This window comes from Callithrix jacchus, chromosome 6 (assembly GCF_049354715.1).
Source record: "Callithrix jacchus isolate 240 chromosome 6, calJac240_pri, whole genome shotgun sequence".
NCBI lineage: Eukaryota > Metazoa > Chordata > Mammalia > Primates > Cebidae > Callithrix > Callithrix jacchus.
In genome coordinates, this window is record NC_133507.1 from 19,999,103 (window position 1) to 20,020,596 (window position 21,494).

A 21,494-nucleotide genomic window follows, 5' to 3' on the forward strand; every position below is an offset into this window, starting at 1 on the left:
TTCCAAATGGATCAGAGTTAAATTTTAAAACACTTTACACCCTAAACATACTAGAGGAAAACATGGGAGAATGTTTTTATATAATCTTGGTATAGATAAGGACTCTCTAAAAATCATGCAAAAAATTTGAAAGCTAAAAATACAATATTAGTAAGTTCAAATATGTTTTAAAATGTTAAATTATTTGAAATATCTTACACAAAGTCAAAATTTAAAGGACAATGGCCGGGTAAGATGGCTCACACCTATAATCCCAGCACTTTGGGAGGCTGAGGTGGTGGATCACCCGAGATCAGGAGTTCAAGACCAGCCTGGCCAACATGGCAAAACCCTGTCTCTACTAAAAACTACAAAAATTAGCCGAGTGTGCTGGTATGAACCTGAAATCCCAGTTACTCAGGAGGCTGAGGCACGAGGTTGAACCCAGAAGGTAGAGGCTGCAGTAAGCTGAGATTGCGCCACTGCACTCCAGCCTGGGCGACAGAATGACACTCTGTCTCAAAATAAATAAATGAATGAATGAATGAATGAATGAATGACAAAATGGAATGAGTATTTATAATACCCATGGTGTACAATGAGCCAATTTTCTATATATATAAAGAGCTCTTACAAATCAGTAAGGAAAAGATGGATAATCCAATAGAAAAATGAGCGAAGGATTCTGCCAAAACAGCTCACAGAAAATAACATACAATGGGGAGGCCGAGGCAGGCAGATCACCTGTGATTGGGAGTTCGAGATCAGCCTGACCAACATAGAGAAACCTCGTCTCTACTAAAAATACAAAATTAGCTGGGCCTAGTGGCGCATGCCTGTAATCCCAGCTACTTGGGAGGCTGAGGCAGGAGAATCGCCTGAACCCAGGAGGCGGAGGTTGCAGTGAGCCAAGATCGCACCATTGTACCTCAGCCTAGGCAACAAGTATGAAATTCCATCTCAAAAAAAAAAAAAAAAAAAAGAGAAAAGAACATACAAATAGCTTTTAAACACATGTAAAGATGCTCAGCTTCACTCATAATTAGATAATCCAAAAATGTAGCTACAATGAAATACCATTTTCGCCTGTGAACCTGGTGAATATAAAAAAAAAGTTTGTAATATTCTGAGATGATAAAATTAAAGGCGAAATAGCTTTCTTATATATTATTGCCTCTTAGGAGAGCAAATCGGCAATATTTATGAAAACAAAATACGCATGTTCCCTTTGACTCAGAAATTACACTTTTAGAAATTTATCCTGCAAGAAAAAAAAAAGAAATTTTCCTGCAAGAATACTCATACATGCACAATGGCATACCTAGAAAGTTACTAATTACAGCAAAAGCTGAGGAGAAAATGTCCATTGATAGGTTAAATCCAAAACTGAAAACTAAGGAACTGTGAAGGAAAAAAAGAGGCACTTCACTCTACATTCATTCATGTGGAATGAATCTTAAGATGCAAAGCAAAATGGGCCAGGCATAGTGGCTCATGCCTGTAATCCCAACATTTTGGGAAGCCAAGGCAGGCAGATCACCTGAGGTCAAGAGTTCAAGACCAGCCCTGCCAACATGGTGAAACCCTGTCTCTACTAAAAATACAAAAATTAGCCATGTATAGCGGCGGATACCTGTAGTCCCAGCTACTTGGTGGTAGGAGAATTCGTTGAACCCAGTGGGTGGAGGTTGTAGTGAACCAAGATCACACCACTACACTCCAGCCTAGGCAACAGAGCAAGACTCCATCTCAAAAAAAAAAGGCCAGACATGGTGGCTCACACCTATAATCCCAGCACTTTGGGAGCCTGAGGTGGGTATACCACATGGTTAGGAGTTCGAAACCTGACCAACATGGTGAAACCCTGTCTCTACTAAAAATGCAAAAGTAGCCAGGCATGGTGGTGCATGCCTATACTCCCAGCTATGCAGGAGGATTGCTTGAACCAAGGTTGCAGTGAGCCAAGATCGTGCCACTGCACTCCAGCCTAGGCGACACAGTGAGACTACATCTCAAAAAAAAAAAAGATGCAAAGCAAAATGTACGGTGTGCTACCACTTCTAAACAAATCAAAGTGATTCATATTTATATGCACAGGGTATCTATGGAAAGAGACACAATAATAATAGCAGCTCCATGTGGGGAAGATAAATGAATAGCTAGAGAAAGAAGACTCAGGATATAGACTTTTTTTCAGTGTTATATATTTGCATAGTCTCTGAATTATGTGTCATGTCTGTGTATTACCTATTTCTAACAAAAGTATGTTTTAAATTTAAAACTTTTTTTCTTTTTTTAAATAAGATAGAGTTTCACCATGGTGGCCAGGCTGGTCTTGAACTCCTGATCTCAGGTGATCCACCCACCTCGGCCTTCGAAAGTGCTAGGATTATAGGCATGAGCCACCTCGCCCGGCCAAATTTAAAACTTTTAAATTAAGACCAAATCTAAAGGGCCGGGCGCGGTGGCTCAAGCCTGTAATCCCAGCACTTTGGGAGGCCGAGGCGGGTGGATCACAAGGTCGAGAGATCGAGACCAACCTGGTCAACATGGTGAAACCCCGTCTCTACTAAAATACAAAAAATTAGCTGGGCATGGTGGCGCGTGCCTGTAATCCCAGCTACTCAGGAGGCTGAGGCAGGAGAATTGCCTGAACCTAGGAGGCGGAGGTTGCGGTGAGCCGAGATCGCGCCATTGCACTCCAGCCTGGGTAACAAGAGCGAAACTCCGTCTCAAAAAAAGACCAAATCTATATAAAAAACATTTCTGTCGGGATTCTCAAAATTGTAAAGGAAAACCCTAAAAGTCAAGCCATCATGAAACACTACCTTTTCAAACTATCAATTGTGAAAAGGCATTGCCCAAACTAATGATATAGCATGTCTTCAGGGAATAAAAACATTTTTGTGCAGTGGTGATCACAGCTCATAGCAGCCTTGAACTCTTGGACTCAAGTGATCCTCCCACCTCAGCCTCCCGAGTAGTTGGGACTACAGGTGTGTTCCACTACACCAGGCTAATTTTTTTATTTCTTATATTTTGTAGAAACAGAGTCTCAATATGTTGCCCAGGCTGGTCATGAACTCCTGTCCTGATGCTATCCTCCCACCTCCGCCTTTCAAAGTTTTGGGATTACTGGTATGAGCCACAGGGCCTACCCCCCCAAAAAAATATTTTGTTATAATAATCATTTAAGTAAAAAATAAATTTCGTTTACTTTTAGCTGTTTTAAAGGTCATCTAAGATGCTATTCATAGTAAAATGATCTGTTGATTAATGCCCAGTGCATATCTCTGAGACTTTTTCTATTTAAATTTCATCATTTTCCTGTTTTTAATAATCATAGTTTTTTTTCTCTTCTTTTCAACTTTTCCTTTTCTAATTTTGCCCCATTCTCTCTTGTATATCTCAGTTCATTCTACCTCAGTTTTTAGGTCACCAATGAATTCTATTCGAGAAAATATTTTTAGTTTCCTAAGTTGCTCACCAAAGATCCCAAGCAATAGTCTGACACTTTTTAATCTTATCGATAAATACCTAACAGAGTAATACTATTTCCTTCTACTACAGAAATCTCACAGTCTTAGAGCCCAGTGTGTCTCAGTTCCCAAACAGCTGCCCCAACAGAAGCCAAGCCCTGGGCTGGCAGCTGCCTCTCCAATGTTCCTTCTGCTTTTTGTTATGATTTCCAGTGAGTCAACAGGAAGGTATTCTGAGTAAAGAAGAAATAGAGGCTTTTAGACAGGACTTTCCTCCTCCCACAACCCCAAAAATACAGTTCTTGCCAAATGATCCAAGGCAATTTCCAATCCAATTTGCCACTTCTGTCTATGTGAGGTAACTCTTTAACAAACAAGAAAGTGGTAGGAAGGAACACGTTTCCAAGATGAATCCAAAGCAGATACCAGGTTATGAAGAAGAGAAGCAATTAGGAAGGGTCCAACAAGCTAGTTAGATACAAAAATACAATAGGAGACTTTCCCTCAGGTGGCCGGTGCAAGAGAGTCCAAAATAAGCGGCAGTAAACAGATCAAGTTTCCTCACAGACTTGAAAACTACACAAGTTTACTTAATGTCTCTGGGCACCAGCTAAGGAGGTTGGACTGAAATATTGCCACTTCAGCGTCTGCAGAAGTTAGGAGAGAGGCCGGAGAATTGCCTAGAGCACTAGCTTCCGTGTCACAAGCCTGGGCTTGAATTCCAATACACAACCTTAGGAAAAGTGTTATCAACTCCATTTCTTTCCCTCTTTAAAATAAAAATAATGCCTATCTCACAATGTCATATGTAAATTTCATCATCATTCCACTTAATTACTAATGTTGTTATTACTTTTAGAAGGAGAAGTACAGGCAGCAGACTAATATGGCAGTTAAGATAAAGGACTTTGGAGTCCTTGCCAAACCTGAAATCTGGATCAACCACTTACTAGATGAGTGAGTTAACCTCTCTGAGTTTTGCTTTCTTATCTGTTAAATGTAGATAATAAGCATCTCAAAGGGCTTCAAGAATAGCTAATTGGATAAAGCATGTAAAGTGCTTAGCACAGTGCCTTGCACATAGAAAGTATGCAATAAACGGTACTGATCATGACAATGAGAAAGAGGGGAGAGCAAGGGGAATACCCTGACTTTGGGACAGACAGAAAATATTTTAGATCATGACTGGCTCGAAATTGCAGGTTTCTGGTTTTCTGTTTTGGGGGATTATTTTGGCTTTCGTTTAGTAGCCTTAAAGGCAAAGTTCTCTAGCCGGGCGCGGTAGCTCAAGCCTGTAATCCCAGCACTTTTGAAGGCCAAGACGGGTGAATCACGAGGTCAAGAGATCGAGACCATCCTGGTCAACATGGTGAAACCCTGTCTCTACTAAAAATACAAAAAAATTAGGTGGGCATGATGGCACGTGCCTGTAATCCCAGCTACTCAGGAGGCTGAGGCCGGAGAATTGCCTGAACCCAGGAGGCGGAGGCTGCGGTGAGCCGAGGTCGCGCCACTGCACTCCAGCCTGGGTAACAAGAGCGAAACTCCATCTCAAAAAAAAAAGGCAAAGTTCTGAGGTTTCTATGATAAAATGCCTCACTGAAATAACTAATTCTTCCCAGCACACAACTATTAAAAAAAAAATGTTAACATAACATTCATACTTAAGTAAACTCTTACTCTTCAAAATAAACCATAACCAGATCTTTCTTAAACATTTGTATGTTTAAGATGTTTTAAATTCACACACTGTCAAACCACAGAGATCAATCAGATTACTAGGAGACTTCTAGAAGAAAAACGAAGCAGCAGAGCTCTGATTTGATCAGGTAGGCCTCAGGCCCTTCAGGTTCCACTGGCACTTCATTCGGCTAGCTCAAAGATACGGTCTCTAGGCAACCAAGTCCTGAATTAAGCAAACAACCCCAGTAATATGAATCACTTCCGGATGTTCTCAATTTGCCTACCAGTGCTTTCTTACAAAAATACTTCTTGTCAAGGGGTTTATTTAGCACCAGCTAGAAACAACCAAGAGTTCATCAGATACCACAAGGCTTAAGAATGTTCAAAACAGGTTCTACTACCAACCGGTATCCCCAGATGGGACACTGTGAAGCAGAAGGAATTGTGCAGCAATCAGAGGCAGGTCACCATACTAAGCCGGAAAATGAAATTCTAGAACACGCCAACTTGGGTCCTCAAATGTATTGTTACTATTTTGTCATTAAGGGCATTAAAAATAAAACCGTTGCTCTAACCTGTAAGACATATATGCCAAATGAGGTCAAACTAATTGGTCACTTAGCCCAGCCAGACTTTTCCCAGCCTTGACTGGTGGACATTCCATAGACGCAGCTGCCTGGTTAACACTGGTTTTTCAGTCACATCTACTTCAACACCTATTGATTATAAGGAGAAGTGGTAAACTCTGTAACCCAACTCTTTTGGCTACCCGCTCCTTTTTTTCCACCTTGAAAGGATCTTTTATGTGCCACACTATTCTTCATGAACTAAAAAGAGATCATTTAAGCTATTAACAAGACTGGAGACGGAAAAGGACTTAATGAAAAATAAAAACTACAACAGGGCAAAGCAACTACCATTAACAGAACCAAGGAAAAAACTATCAAGACCATAGAAACTCATGCAACAAAAGACGTATGTAAGGCACATACCTAGAATGCCTATTTAATATAAACAAAATGAAGAAGAGCCATAAAACAGACTATGCAGATCTAATGATCAGAACTAATGAATTTGAACTAATCATTAAAGGCATAATGGACAATTTCCTAGAGCTAAAATAAACAAACAAGAGACATTATAAACCAAGAAGAGTCTTCACATTACAGGCAAAATTGCTAAGCCAATATCAACCCTAACATTTTAACTGGAAAATGTTTATACCTCAAGGAACAATTGTCAAACAAATTTCAAGTCACAAAAAAGTTAAAAAAAAAAAATCAAGTTACTTGTTACAGAGTTAAAATTAAGCTAGCTTCACATAAGCAGAATCATATATATTTTTCTCAAAAAAATGAAATATGGTTCACTCTAATTAAAAAGTCTAGAACTAGTAATAGATAGATATTATTTGACAAAGTAGGCATCAATTGCTAATAGGTAACAGTTTTTAAATGATATTAGAGGCCTGTAATTCCACCACTTTGGGAGGCTGAGGCAGGAGGATCACTCAAGGCCAGAAGTTCGAGATCAGTTCCCCTCATGATCAACATAACAAGACCCCATCTCTACAAATAAACAAAACAAAAAATAAGCCAACGGAATATTAAACTGAAAATTTTGGCACGGTTTTAGAGAAATTAAACTATCTAGACTTCGAGTTGATAGAAGAAATTACAAACAGAAAGATCAAAATTTTCACTCCATAAAATTTAAAACGTTGTACAACGAAGAAAACAAATACAACGAAACATCAAGGGAAAATGTTTGTAACAAATATGAGAGAAGGTGAACGTCCATGTTATGAGAGCTCACAAAAGTTAATATCATGACCCTAGAAGACAGGCACATAACAAAAATAGAAAATTTACATATGAAAATAATATTAATAAACAAATATTTAAGAAAATGTTTAACCTCTCTAGCAATCAAAGCAATATTAACTTTAAAGAGGAATAAACCTGAATAAATTATGAACATTAGATAATTCACTGAAAATAGTAAATTAAGACAACACAGGCGGGGTTTGGCTGCTTATGCCTGTGTCCCAGCACTTTAGCAGAAGGATGGCTTGACCCCCAGGAGATAGAGACCAGCCTGGCAACATAGAGAAATATCATCTCTATTAAAAAAAAAAAAAACAAATTTAAAAAAATCAGCTAGGTGAGGTGGAGTGGGCCTCTAGTTCCACCTACTTGAGACACTGAGGTAGGCGTATCTTTGTTCTTTCAAGGAAATTTTCCTATATTCATTCTTTTTTTTTTTTTTTTTTTTGAGACAATATCTGGTTCTATCACCCAGGCTGCAGTACAGTGGTATGATCTCAGCTCACTGCAACCTCTGCCTCCCAGGTTCAAGTGATTCTTGTGCTCAGCTCCCAGAGTAGCTGGGATTACAAGCACATGCTACCACACCCAGGGGGTTTCACCATGTTGGCCAGGCTGGTCTCGAACTCCTGGCATCAAATGATCCGCCTGCCTCGCCTCCCAAAATGCTGGGATTACAGGCATGAGACACCACGACACCTAGCCTATAGTCATAATTTTATAATAAAGAAAAGGGAAGGGATTAAGTAAAAGGAAAAACCTTAAGTATATAATTTTTAGATCTAATCACAAATTCACATTTTTAAGTTACAACACAGATGTTCCTCGATTTATGAAGGGGTTATATCCCTATAAACCCACTGAAAGTTAAAAATATTGTTAAGTCGAACCTCTTCCCTTTTCTTAATCCTTTCCCTTTTATTATAAAATTATGACTGTAGTCTGGGTGCAGTATCTCACACCAGTAATCCCAGCACTTTGGGAGGCCGAGGTAGGCGGATCACCAAGACCAGCCTGGCCTACATGGTGAAACCCCATCTCTACTAAAAATACAAAAATTAGCCAGGCATGGTGTCACATGCCTGTAACCCCAGCTACTGAGGAGGCTGAGGCAGGAGAATCACCTGAACCCAGGAGGCAGAGGTTGCAGTGAGCCAAGATCACGCCACTGCACTCCAGCTTGGGCGACAGAGAGAGACTCCATCTCGGGAGGAAAAAAAAAATATGACTGTAAAAAGCATTTTAAATATATAGTACAGTATTGAGTAAAAAGGAAGTCTCACACCCTCTACCCCCATTCTCCTCCCTAGAAGTAGCCTCTGTTTCTGGTGTTTTCCTTCAGACAAAAGCTTAAATCTGAAGTGAAAAAACTAGGGCTACCAACCTTAGGACCTTGAAAGTGCCCAGAAAATTCCTGTCATCTTCACATGAAATCTGCTTTTGCTTTTGCAGATTTAAAGTGAAAATTCAGGAGGCCAGGCATGGTGGCTCTTGCTTGTAATTGCAGCACTCTGGGAGGCTGAGGCAGGTGGATCACCTGAGGTTAAGGAGTTCGAGACCAGCCTGGCCAACATAGTGAAACCCCATCTCTACCAAAAAATACAAAAATTAGCCAGAGGTGGTGACAGGAACCTGAAATCCTAGCTACTTGGGAGGCTGAGGCAGGAGAATCAATTGAACCCAGGAGAAAGAGGTTACACAGAGCCAGGATTGTGCCACTGTATTCCAGCCCGGGCAACAAGAGTGAGATTGTCTCAAAAAAAAAAAAAAAAAAAAAAAAGAATATTCAGTGTGTAAAAGTTTATTGAGTGCCTACTATATTTCACTATGCCAAGCAATTAACCACCACGGCAACTCCGTAAGATGCATAGTGTTCCCATTCTGCAAAGGACAAATGTGAGCTTACTGCCTCAAGCTAAGCAACTTGCAAAACCAGAATCTGAACTCACATCTGCTAAAACAGAAAGTCTGATTCTTTTCAGTGTGCCAAGATATATCGACATTCAAGATTTTCAAAGACATTTGATTCAGACTTTTTGAATTTCTGTTTTACTTAATTATTCATATTATGAGAATATAGAGTCACATGACTTTTCTTAATAATAATAATGAGTACTAACTAGTTGACGCTCTACATTTCTTAATTTTAAATTTTGCTAAGCCAGATGCAGTGACTCACACCTATAATCCCAGTACTTTGGGAGGCCGAGGTGGGCGGATCACTTGAGGTCAGGAGTTCAAGACTAGTCTGGCCAACATGGTGAAACCCCATCTCTACTAAAAACACAATAATTAACCGGGTGTGGTAGTGGGCACCTGCAATCCCAGCTACTTAAGAGGCTGAGGCAGAATTGCTTGAACCTGGGAGGCAGATGTTGCAGTGAGCCTAGGTCACACCACTGCACTCCAGCCTGGGCAACAGAGCAAGACTCCATCTCAAAAAAAACATTTTTTTTTTTTGCTAAATTTTCAGCTACATGTTAGGATAAAAAGCTTTTGGTGGCCACATTACTCCCATTTGTATGAATACTCCCGTTTGTAACACTGTTATGATATAGAAAAGCACTCAGCTTCAACCACTTTAACAAATACACTTTTAAATGCAACCCACTTATAGGGAAGCCTGTCCAAGGCAGCTGCACTAAATTAAATATCAGAAAAGAGAATGGAGGTTTCCAGCTATGTAGCCATTTTAATAGTTAAGAATAAATCTTGGCCAGGTATAGTGGCTCACGCCTGTAATCCAAGCACTTTGGAGGCCAAGGTGGGCGGATCACCTGAGGTTGGGAGTTCAAGACCAGCCTGACTAATATGGTGAAACCCCGTCTTTAAAAAAACAAAAAAAAAGAATAAATTTCATCCCATACTTCCCCTTGGTAATTACAAATAATAAAAGCATCAGCTTTTAGTGCCACCATGCCATTAAGCAGCGACATGCTATGGTCCCTAAATCACACTGGGTCTCATCAGATGATTAAACTAGACTTCCCATCAGTAAAAAGAGAGCTTGGGTCACATCCTAAAAATGATCCCCCTCAGCCGGGCGCGGTGGCTCAAGCCTGTAATCCCAGCACTTTGGGAGGCCGAGGCGGGTGGATCACGAGGTCAAGAGATCGAGACCATCCTGGTCAACATGGTGAAACCCTGTCTCTACTAAAAATACAAAAAATTAGCTGGGCATGGTGGCGCGTGCCTGTAATCCCAGCTACTCAGGAGGCTGAGGCAGGAGAATTGCCTGAACCCAGGAGGCGGAGGTTGTGGTGAGCCGAGATCACGCCATTGCACTCCAGCCTGGGTAACAAGAGCGAAACTCCGTCTCAAAAAAAAAGATCCCCCTCAACATTTAAGTGATACTCCTCAGTTTGAGAATTCTAGAAGCTGCAGGGCATGATATTCTTTCTTCCTAGACACCTCACCTACCCATTTTCTTTTCTTGCTTCTTAAATGTCTTAACTTTTGTTTTCATGATCACAGTGTGCCAGCCTGGACATATCCCAATGTTCATGGAATTCTGATATCACTTAGAGGGAGAGGAGATCTGAAGAGCCCATCCCAGAAAATGCTCTATGCCAACAATAAAAACATACGCACAAAAAAGACTTTATTTCCCAAGAACTAATTTCTTTCCAAGATACTTTTTCAATTCCCCTAAATTACAGAAGGTGACACGCTTCTGTTCAGTGCTAAGCTCAACTTAACACCATGGAGTTGCTGACAGTCTCCAACCAACCAGAGTTCCTACTTTCCCTTCTCCAAGAGGGGTATGCGCTACTCCTTGAGCTGCAGTACGTGCACTCAGCAGCAGGGTGGGTCATGACAGACTTGAAAGCACACACCAGGAATTCTCTGAAAGTCAGAGAATGCTGGAATTAACTTTCTTCCTGTGACCTTTAACATGGCTGAATTTTCTTCCATTTCCAATACTAATCATACTTTCTACGGACTTTCAGATTTCCCTGTTTTTTTCCCGCCTGACATCTTCTCTTCTTGGTTCTTTCCACCTTTATCTTATTCTGATTTTTTTTTCTTTTTTGAGATGGAGTTTCACTCTTGTGGCCCAGGCTGAAGTGCAATGGCGTGATCTAGGCTCACCACAACCTCTGCTTGCAAGTTTCAAGCGATTCTCCTGCCTCAGCCTCCCGAGTAGCTGGGATTACAGGCATGTGCCACCATGCCCAGCTGATTTTCTGTACTTTTAGTAGAGACGGGGTTTCTCCATGTTGGTCAGGCTGGTCTTGAACTCCTGACCTCAGGTGATCTACCCACCTTGGCTTCCCAAAGCGCTGGGCCTAAAGGCATGAGCCACAGTGCCTGGCCATTATTCTGATCTTTCCTCCTGTCGAAGACTTGAGCACTGAACATACCTCACACACTTAAATGTTACCTCCTTCAACTGAGTGAAATGGTATTCATCGCTCCTATACAACTGCTCCTTAGCCAAAACAAATGTAAAACACAGTAAGATCAGGAAAAAGGATAAAAATAAACCGGTTTAAGCATAAATAGTAATTTTAAGATGTATCAAGGACTTATAAAATCCCTGATCTACGGTGCAGTCCTTAGCAAAAAGCCTTGCATAGTTAGGTGATATTGGAACAGTGGCTTAATTTCAATATCGAAGCTGCTCTCTAAACAATGAAGAAAAGCAGAAATCTCTATGTTTTCTATTTCTCAACCACTCCCAGTGCTCATGTACAGGACTCACCCCTAAATTTTCCCGCTTAACCTTTCAGGGAAACACAAACCCACACCCATAGAACACTCTCGTCTCTCTACACTTATACTCACTCTTACTTATATTCACTGCCTCTACACAGTCATATACACTCTCTTTCCCCAAGAAAGGGCTCTGTTACAGGCACAGGAGAAAATGGAGTGCCCCAGGATACACAATGGGGCCACTGTACTACAAGGTGGAGCTTTTAGTAGGTGGAGTTGAAGTATTATAAATAGAACTGAGGAGGGGAACATTTTCTCCCTCCCATCTCTATGATCTTTATTCCTGGCCTCAGAGCTGCTGTAAATCCCAGATCCTGGGACTCTCCCAACTTGGGAGGGGTGGAGGTTATGAAGGAAAAAGGATGGAACCAAACCAAAAAAGTGAATAGGGCCTAATGCTAGAGGGGAAAGAGGGGCTCTGGGAGCACAGAAGATACAGCCCGGCTCACCAAGGGAGGAGAAAGAACTGGAAGAGGTTAATAGCTAGTTAATAATGAAGAGCATGCCATTTGTCCTTGGCGCACTCACAACACTTGTTAGGGGTGGCAGCAGCCACACAGGTGGCTGACAGGGATCCTGGTTCTCTTTTCTCACCAGAACATTCCCAGGCTTCTTTCCTTTGTCCGCTCTAGTTATGCAATCTAAATAGGTGCTTCCAATGTTGATTTTTTAAAATCAAAGCCTTAAACAACAGCAACAAAAATCACCACACCCAGTTTTAGGACTGCCTCCATAAAATAGATCAGGCACCTTTCCATGATGCCAGGTCAATGGGCAGTATGCCAAGGTAATATGCACTATTATGCCCTCCCTTAAAAAAAAGAAATAAAACATGAAGGTTATCACAATGTCTTCACTGCCTTAGTTACTACCTTTTTTTTTCCCCCTGAGACAGAGTTTTGCTCTTGTTGCCCAGGCTGGAGTGCAATGGCACAATCTCAGCTCACTGCAGCCTCACAACCTCTGCCTCCCAGGTTCAAGCGATTTTCCTGCCTCGGGCTCCTGACTGCTGGGATTACAGGCATGTGCCACGACATCCAGCTAATTTTGTATTTTTATTAGAGACAGGGTTTCTCCATGTTGGTCAGGCTGGTCTGGAACTCCAGACCTCAGGTGATTCACCCACCTTGGCCTCCCACAGTGTTGGGATTACAGGTGTGAGCCACTGCCCCCAGCCAGTTTCTTCTTAAGTATGCAAAAGCACTGAACTAAAAAACACCCCAGGGGATCATGGCCTGTGGGGGTCTTTAAAGGAAATGGGCTACTTTCCTATACTGAAAAAAAAAATCTGACAGAAAAAAAGAGTAGCTGTAAATAAAATGCCTTGCTAACACAGCACTGGACAGATGAAGGAAATATTCTACGCTTGTGTATTATTCTACGCAGGCCATGATATCCCAGCATAAGGCAGAGTTTTTAAATTGTTTTAAATCTTGTTTTTCTTTTCCTTTTTTTTTTTTTGAGACGGAGTTTTGCTGTTGTTACCCAGACTGGAGTGCAATGGCACAATCTCGGCTCACCGCAACCTCCGCCTTCTGGGTTCAAGCAATTCTCCTGCCTCAGCCTCCCGAGTAGCTGGGACTACAGGCGCGCACCACCATGCCCAGCTAATTTTTGTTTTGTTTTTTTTTTTTTTTTCAGTAGAGACAGGGTTTCACCTTGTTGACCAGGATAATCTCAATCTCTTGACCTCATGATACACCCGCCTCGGCCTCCCAAAGTGCTGGGATTACAGGCATGAGCCACTGCGCCCAGCCTAAATCTTGTTTTTCAACATGGGAGGAGTGGGAAGTAAGGAAGGACCATAAGAATCACTACAGACATTTAAAATACCGTCGACCTTTCTTCTCCATGGGTTCTGCATCCATGGAGTCAACCAACTATGGATCAAAAAGTCAAAAATAAAAAATGATACAAATAAAACAAATACTGTGTAACATCTATTTATGTAGCATTTACATTGGATCAGGTATCATAAGTAATCTAGAGATGATTTAAAGAATATGCAATGTACTTAGGCTATATGCAAATACTATGCTATTTTATATAAAGAACTTGAGCAACAGTGGATTCTAGTATCTGCAGGTGTCCTGGAGCCAATCCCCCACAAACACCAAGGGATTACTATACATAGGTCTCTGGTCCTTCCAACCCAGACCTACTGAACCACAATCTCTATGGGAAGGCCCAGATACCTGTATTTGTTTTAAAGTTCCCCAAGTGATTCTAACACTACACCTGGTTATAAGAACCAGAGTTAAAGAAAAACGATGGGCACGGCATGATGACTCACGCCTGTAATCCCAGCACTTTGGGAGGCGGAGGTAGGAGGTCGAGACCAGCCTGGCCATTATGGTAAAACCCTGTCTATACTAAAAATAAAAAAATTAGCTGGGCATCGTGGTGGGCGTCTATAATTCCAGCTACTTGGGAGGCTGAGGCAGGAGAATCGCTTGAACCCGGGAGGCAGAGGTTGCAGTAAGCTGAGATCATGCCACTGCAATACAGCCTGGGTGACAGAGCAAGACTCCATATAGGGGGAAAAAAAATCATGGAAACTATTCTTCAATCAAGAAAACTATGAGTAGACCGAAAACTCAGGCCTCAGTGTCCTCATATAAATGAGATGGTTGGACTAGATTAGCAGTTGAATTAGATTAGTGGTAGTTTTGGGGGTGGGGAAGTGTTAGCCAAAATACTCTGTAAAAAGTGGAATTTTATTCCGGAAATTCAACAGTACAACAAAAGCAGAGCTGCTTTCAATGGGAGAAGGAAGATGCGCTGAGGCTCTTCCCTCTCACCCCAGGTCACCTCAGCAGAATCACCAAAGCTCCGCAGAGCACAAGATGGTCTCTTAGAACAGCTGCAGCTTTCAAATTCTTTGACCTTCCAAACCTAGAAGTCCACAATTTAAATGGCAGAGATCTTACAATTTTTGTTTTCTTCTAAACTTCATATGAGAAAATGCCTCCTTCTCTAGTGATACAGCACGTCTTGCTATGTCACCTTCTATTGTTTAGAAAGCCAAGTGTTAGCCTCCTCACTGAAGTCATCACTGAAACCCAAGCTTCAGTTTCCTGGAAGAGTTTTAAGCTCAGAAAAGAAGCCTAGATACAAGACAGCATGCAAAATACAGGTTAGTGCTTGTCCCAGGAGAAGGAAGAACGGGACCAGAGGGGCATGAAAGAGACTTTATTTATTCTTTTTTTTGAGATGGAGTCTCGCTCTGTCACCCAGGTTGGAGTACAATGGCAAGATCTTGGCTTACTGCAACCTCTGCCTACTGAGTTCAAGTGATTCTCCCTCCTCAGCCTCCCAAGTAGCTAGGATTACAGGCACGAGCTACCACACCCCAGTAATTTTGTATTTTTAGTTGTGATGGGGTTTCTCCATGTTGAAAAGGCTGGTCTCAAACTCCAGACCTCAGGTGATCCACCCACCTCAGTCTCCCAAAGTGCTGGGATTACAAGCGTGAGCCACTCCGCCTGGCCCAAAAGAGACTTTAAATGCAGCTATATTGGTTTGGTTTGGTTTGGTTTTTAGAGGAAAGGGAAATATCTGAAGTGTAAACGTCTGTTAGTTCTGGGACACAAAGATGTTTGTTATATTGTTCTCTGGACTTTCTTGTAGCATTTTAAGATTTTCAGAATTAACACACACACACACACACACACACACACACACACACACACTCTTATTAGCACCATTTGAAACACCCTTGATTTTTATTAAATGTTAATTATAAATATTTCATTATCCCTGCCTTCTTCACCAAAGCTCACTTATAGACTACATGACCTATAATTACATCCACCCTGGGACTCTGCAATAAGAACACCAGCATCAGAACAAAAGAAATGAATCACTGCTAACAAATTGACACTCTAAAATTAAGACCACAAGGTCTTGGGGCATCTGAAAAAGGAAAAGAATAGGTTTACATTCACTTCACAAAGAGTGGTGAGGATGCTGCCTCTGAATATTGCCTAACAAATGGACCTACCTCAACAGCACTACACTTCTAAGCCTCCCAAACCACGCACCCACTCCACAGGACATGGGAGAAAAGTCAATTCATACATAATCCAAATTCATGAAGAATTAGTGAAATATTAAAGCCAATAACTTCAAACCCTAAAGATGCTATTTCTACCCCACAGTTGGTAATGCCCAAAACATGCACAATCATCATAAAACTGAACAACACAAACCTGGAAAATTTTTCAGTACACTTAAATGCCCATCACAGTGATTCATGATAAACCCTCATCAAGGCTACTTACTGCCATAAATAAATACCCTACCTATACTTCAACCACCTCAACTACCAGCTTCCCAGTTACATCTGCAACATACTCAAAGAAATCTTTTTCTTTTTTTTTCCCCTGAAACAGGAGTTTTTGTCACCCAGGCTGGAGTGCAGTGGTGAGAATATGGCTCACTGCTGCCTTGACCTCCCGGACTAAAGTGATCCCCCGTCCTCAGGCTCCTGAGTAGATGGGACTACAGGCATGCACCACCACACCTGGCTAACTTTTAAATTTTTTTTGTAGAAACAGGGTCTCACTATGTTGCCCAGTCTGTCTCAAACAGCTGGGTTCAAGTGATCCTCCTGCCTTGGCCTCCCAACGCGTTGGGATTACAGACGTGGACCACCGAGCTCAGCCTCAAAGAAATCTTTATTTGTATTCACACTATTATCAGTTCCCTTCTCTTAATCTTCTCTCCAGCCAGCCAATCTTTACCTCTTTGCTTCTTCCAAATGACAAAGGTACTCATAAGCCACATTCTGACGTCTCCTTTCATCCATCTCCTCTGCAGTAAGTCTTTCATTATCCAGGACAGCTAAAACAGAAAAGAAAGAATGTAAACACCAGGATCTGTTGCCTTCCTGAGTGATAAAAGATTGCCACAGCATCAATTTCCTGCTACTCACCTAGAAAGTCAGGGTAACCGATGAATGTGTGGCTAGCTAGGTGTACTACAATGACCTTCCTAAAAAAAGAACTATGTGGTTTCAACAATACTCATCTTGACCTTTTAAAAAATGTATAATATAAATATGTACTAAATTTAATGAAAACTTGAAAAATACTGTCTTGAGATTTTGGCCCAAATCTGTCCCTACCTGCCAGAACTTCTAAACACAGATCTGATAATGTTGTTTCCTTCTTTTATTAATGACCAGCAGTTATTCAGAAATAAGTGGCAGTAATTGTAACAAGCATTTTACCCGCATTCTCTCACTGAAACCCCATAACAATCCTGTGATTATTGCTCCTATTTTACAGATGAAGAAACTGAGGCTGGGTGAGCTCAGTCCCATGGCAAACAAATGCAGGGCCTGAATTCACGCTGGAGAGTCTGTCTCCAAAGCCCGAGCTTAACCTTGAAGGCATCTATCTGCTTCCTTCCTGGGTACCAGGTATGGAATAAATTCCTAACTCCTTGGGAAGACATTCAAGGCCTTTCCCAGTCTGGTCTCCACTATTTTTGGAAACTCTCCTCTGCGCTTCCTCCCACCACGGTGCACTCCACACCACTCATTTCCCAGCACACACAGTGTCCCTCAACTATTCACCACCTTCGTCTATGCCCTTCTCTCATGTCCTGCCTCTTGTTCCACCATGCCCTAACACGTTTGTTTCTTGAGACAGGGTCTTGTTCTGTCACTCTGACTGGAGTGCAGTGGCACAATCATGGCTCACTGCAGCCTCCACTTCCTGGGCTCAAATGATCCTACCCTTAGCCCTGAGCAGCTGGAACCACAGCCGTGGGCCACCACCCCTGGTTTTTTGTTTTTTTTTTAAGAGATGGGATCTCACTATGCTGCCCAGGCTGGTCTCAAACTCCTGGCCTCAAACAATCCTCTTACCTCGGCTTCCCAAATTGCTGGGATTACATGTAGGAGCCACACCTGGCCACCTGACAAACTTTCTACACAGCATGGTTCAAGGGTCTGTTCAAATGTCAACTTCTGGCTGGGGGCAGTGGCTCACACTTTGGGAGGCCCAGGCGGGGGGATTACTTCAGGTCAGGAGTTTGAGACCATCCTGGCCAACATGGTGAAACCCCCGTCTCTACTAAATACAAAAATTAGCTTAGTGTGATCGTGAACACCTATAGTCCCAGCTATTTGGGAGGCTGAGGGAGGAGAATCGCTGGAACCTGGGAGGTGGAGGTTGCAGTGGGCTGAGATTGTGCCACTGCACTCCAGCCTGGGTAACAGAGCAAGACAGACTGACTCTCTCTCTCTCTCTCTCTCTCTCTCTCTCGGGAAAAAAAAAAAAAAAGTCACCTCCCATACTCAGACTGTCTTCCCCAAGCCCCTCTCCTTACCTTACCTACATTACTCTGTATGGCTAGTAGGTTCAGCATCTTTTATCTCTATTGCACTTTATAAACATTAGCTTGCACACCTGTCCGTCTGATTAAAATGTTCTCTGGAGGCAGGGCCTGATCTTACTCATCTTTAATTTCACAAACGCTGCACAAACCACACATATAACTGTTGATGTCCGAAATGTTGATACTTGAAAACCTCAAAACCCCAAAGGGTCCTCCTTTAGCCAATCGTGCCTGCAGTTCAATGACGTCCAGGGCAGGCAACAGAAAATGAGGAAGTCAGAGGATTTTTTGCCTTTTTTTTTTCTTTTTACTTTTGAAATCTTGAGGAGGGAACTGAGCCCAAGAAAACCGAAGTGACTTGCCCAGGACGGCACCTCTCAACTAGCCTAGGATCGGGCAGGTGTGGACCTCGGTCTACTCCCTGCGTCCATCCCGCAGGCAGCACTAGGGCAATGCCTTTCCACGGAGCCGTGGCAGAGCCCGCGTCCCCAAACCCCAGTCCCCAGGACACGCCCTGCACGGTCCTCCTGCCACCTCACCCTAGGCCGCCTTCCCCAATCTCGGTCGAGCCTGGCTGGCGGGAAGCGCTGGGTGGGGCTCCCCCTACCGCAGCCCCAGCTAAGGCGGGGAGGCCTCGGGGGTCCTCGCCGCCGCCTCGGAGCCCGCGGGGGCTCGCACCCGAGGCCTCGCCGCCCGCTGCCCCGCCCGGGCTGCTCTTCCGGGTCCGAGCTGCCGGCAGCCGCCCTGCCCCACCCGGCCGGCCGAGCCTCCAGGAAAACCGCGCCTCGTCTGCAGTTAGCCCGGCCCCGAAGCCCCCGTGCCGTGGAGCCCCGCACTCACAGCCATAGTGCGGCCGGGCCACGCCCAGTCCGTCAACCTCCTCTGCGGCGGACATGGCGGCCGACCTCGGTTCTCTGCTGAGGAAACCGTGAAACCTTGGAGGCGCGGGCGGCGGCAGATGCAAGCTTCTGCCAAGTGCGCGGGCTGCCCGGGTCCCCGAGGCCCCGCCCCGTCCCGTCAACCCCCCCCTCAAGCCCCGCCCCAGCGGCCCCGCCCTGCCGCACCGGCCTGAGCGGCCGGAAATAGGCGGGGCCAGAGCCGGCCCGCCCGCCCCCTAACCCCGCCCCCTCATCCCCTCCCCGCTCTGCATCCCGCTACAGTATAGGTAGGCGGAAGAAGAAGGTAGAGCCTGTCCTCCAAACCCGCTCGCGCAGAGCTTGCCCTGCCGGCAATGCAGGCCCAGGTTTACAGCCCCGCCCCAGGGCCACCGCCCTACCCGCAGCTCTAACCGAAAGGCTGCCGGTGTCTGCTTCCTGAAATCAAAATCATGGGTCGTCTCTCTTCTCTCACTGGCCCCCCCACCCAGCTAACTTCTGCACCAAACTCAAGAGAAGACGCCCTTTGAGGTGGTCCAGAGTGTCTGGTTGGACCCAGGCAGTCCCCAGACTGCCGTAAAGGTCCTCCAGCCCCACGCTCCGCAGTTCGGCAGCATGGCCTCAGTCCTCTCAGATTCAGCAGCAGTCACCAGATTACCCAGGTGTTTGAGATGTGGATGCTGAAGCCGAGCTCTGTCCAAACCTCCGACCTTTAGAGCCCTTGACATTGTTCTTTGCAAGTTCTTTTTTAGATAACTCTCTTCCCGTATCAGGGAAGTCTCTTCCCCCTGCACCTTGTGGCTTGCCCTTTAAATATTAGTATTCAACGGTATTCTGTCCGCAGCCCTCTTCCTTCCGTTTTTTCTTTTTTGTTTTCTTTCTTTCTTTCTTTCTTTCTTTTTTTTTTTTTTTTTTTGAGAAGGAGTCTCGCTCTTGTCGCCCAGGCTGGAGAGCAATGGCGCGATCTCGGCTCACCGCAACCCCTGCTGCCTGGGTTCAAGCGATTCTCCCGCCTCAGCCTCTCAAGTAGCCGGGATTACAGGCATCCGCCACCACGCTCAGCTAATTTTTTTGTGTATTTTTAATAGACACGAGGTTTCACCATGCTGGTCAGGCTGGTCTGGAACTCCTAACCTTAGGTAATCTACCCGCCTTGGCCTCCCAAAGTGCTGGGGTTACAGGCGTGAACCACCATGCCCGGCCCGCTTCCTTTCTTTTCTTTGCCCACTCAGTAACTTCTTCTACACTTGTCTCTAACTGCTGAAGACCCTTCAATATGTATATCCAGGCCAGATCGTCTGGAAGCCCCTCAATATTTTCAGCTAATGAACACTTTGGCCTGTGTATAGGGCAGACAACTCAAATCCTACCCATCAAACATTCACCCTGCTCCTGCTATATTCTCTATTCATAGAAGTACTCAGTTCCCAATGGGAACACCCCAGGCTCCTTGCCTCACGCCCTACATTTAATCTGTGTCTATTTCTGAGGTGTCTGCTTTTGTCTCCATCCCCGTTGTGATTACACTGCTTAGATTGTCATCATATTCAGTCTCCCTTCTGCCAACCAGATCGTCACAGTTACCAAGGTGTTCTCTCTAAAGTGCAAATGCAATTGTATCCCTCTTTTTAAATTATTTCTTTCCTATTACTCCCTTCAAGATAATGGGCCAAGTTCAGCATGATTTAGCATGCCAAATCATAGCCTGAATCCAGACATTTTGCTTCAGCTATTCTCTTTCTCTTTCTTTTTTTCCTCTCTCTTTCTCTTTCCTTCCCTTTCTTTCTCTCTTTCTCTCTCTCTCTTTCCTTCTTCTTTGAAACCGAGTCTTGACCTGTTGCCCAGGCTGGCGTGCAATGGCACGATCTCGGCTCACTGCAGCCTCTGCCTCCTGGGTTCAAGCGATTCTCCTGCCTCAGCCTCACCATGTTGGCCAGGCTGGTCTCGAACTCCTGACCTTGTGATCCACCCTCCTTGGCCTCCCTAAGTGCTGGGATTACAGGCGTGAGCCACCGTGCCTGGCCACTGCTCCAGCTATTTTCAGTGTATTCACTCTTCCTTCAAACTATTAAAGATACTTCAAAACCTGTAAGAACAAAATACCCCTATAGAAAAATGGACAAGAGTTTACTTTATTAAACTTACAAAGTAAAAAATTATTTCATTCTTAAGCTTTTTTTTTGGGGGGGGGAGGAAGGCAGGAAGGGAGGGAAGGACGGTAGGGAGGAAGGAAGAGATGAAGGAAGGAAGGAAGGGAGGAAGCAGGGAGGGAGGGAGGGAGGGAAGGGAAGGAAGGAAATCAAGCAATGAGAGAGACATTGCCGACCTGGATCTAGAGGTTTACAAGTTGATTTCTTTTTTTTTGAGAGAAGGAAAGAAAAAAAAAATAAGTAAAGGAGAGGAAGAAAGAGGAAGAGAAAGAGGGAGAGTAAATGGAAATATTGCTTTATTTTGAAAAAAATTGGGTATTAATTATGGCCAATCAATGTTTCATTTAAACTTATGGGTAGGTGTGATGTGGTATTGACAAGAATGTATATTTTCTGTATTTGAAGTGGAGAGCTCTATAAATATTTATTAAGTTT

At 43.6% G+C, this 21,494-nt stretch overlaps 1 protein-coding gene across 2 annotated transcripts in view; it reads right to left on the bottom strand.

The window, feature by feature from the left end:
* Positions 1–19,030, bottom strand: part of IQGAP1 (IQ motif containing GTPase activating protein 1) — a 118,178-nt gene extending 99,148 nt beyond the window's left edge. For both annotated transcript variants that reach the window (XM_008998400.5, XM_008998398.5), the window contains exons 1-2: positions 18,875–19,030; positions 16,432–16,531 (exon numbers count right to left, since the gene is read on the bottom strand). In XM_008998400.5, coding sequence (XP_008996648.3) covers positions 16,432–16,531; positions 18,875–18,929 — 155 coding nt within the window. In that variant the 5' untranslated portion in view covers positions 18,930–19,030. The remainder of the gene's footprint in view (positions 1–16,431; positions 16,532–18,874) is intronic.
* Between the last annotated feature and the right edge of the window lie 2,464 nt (positions 19,031–21,494).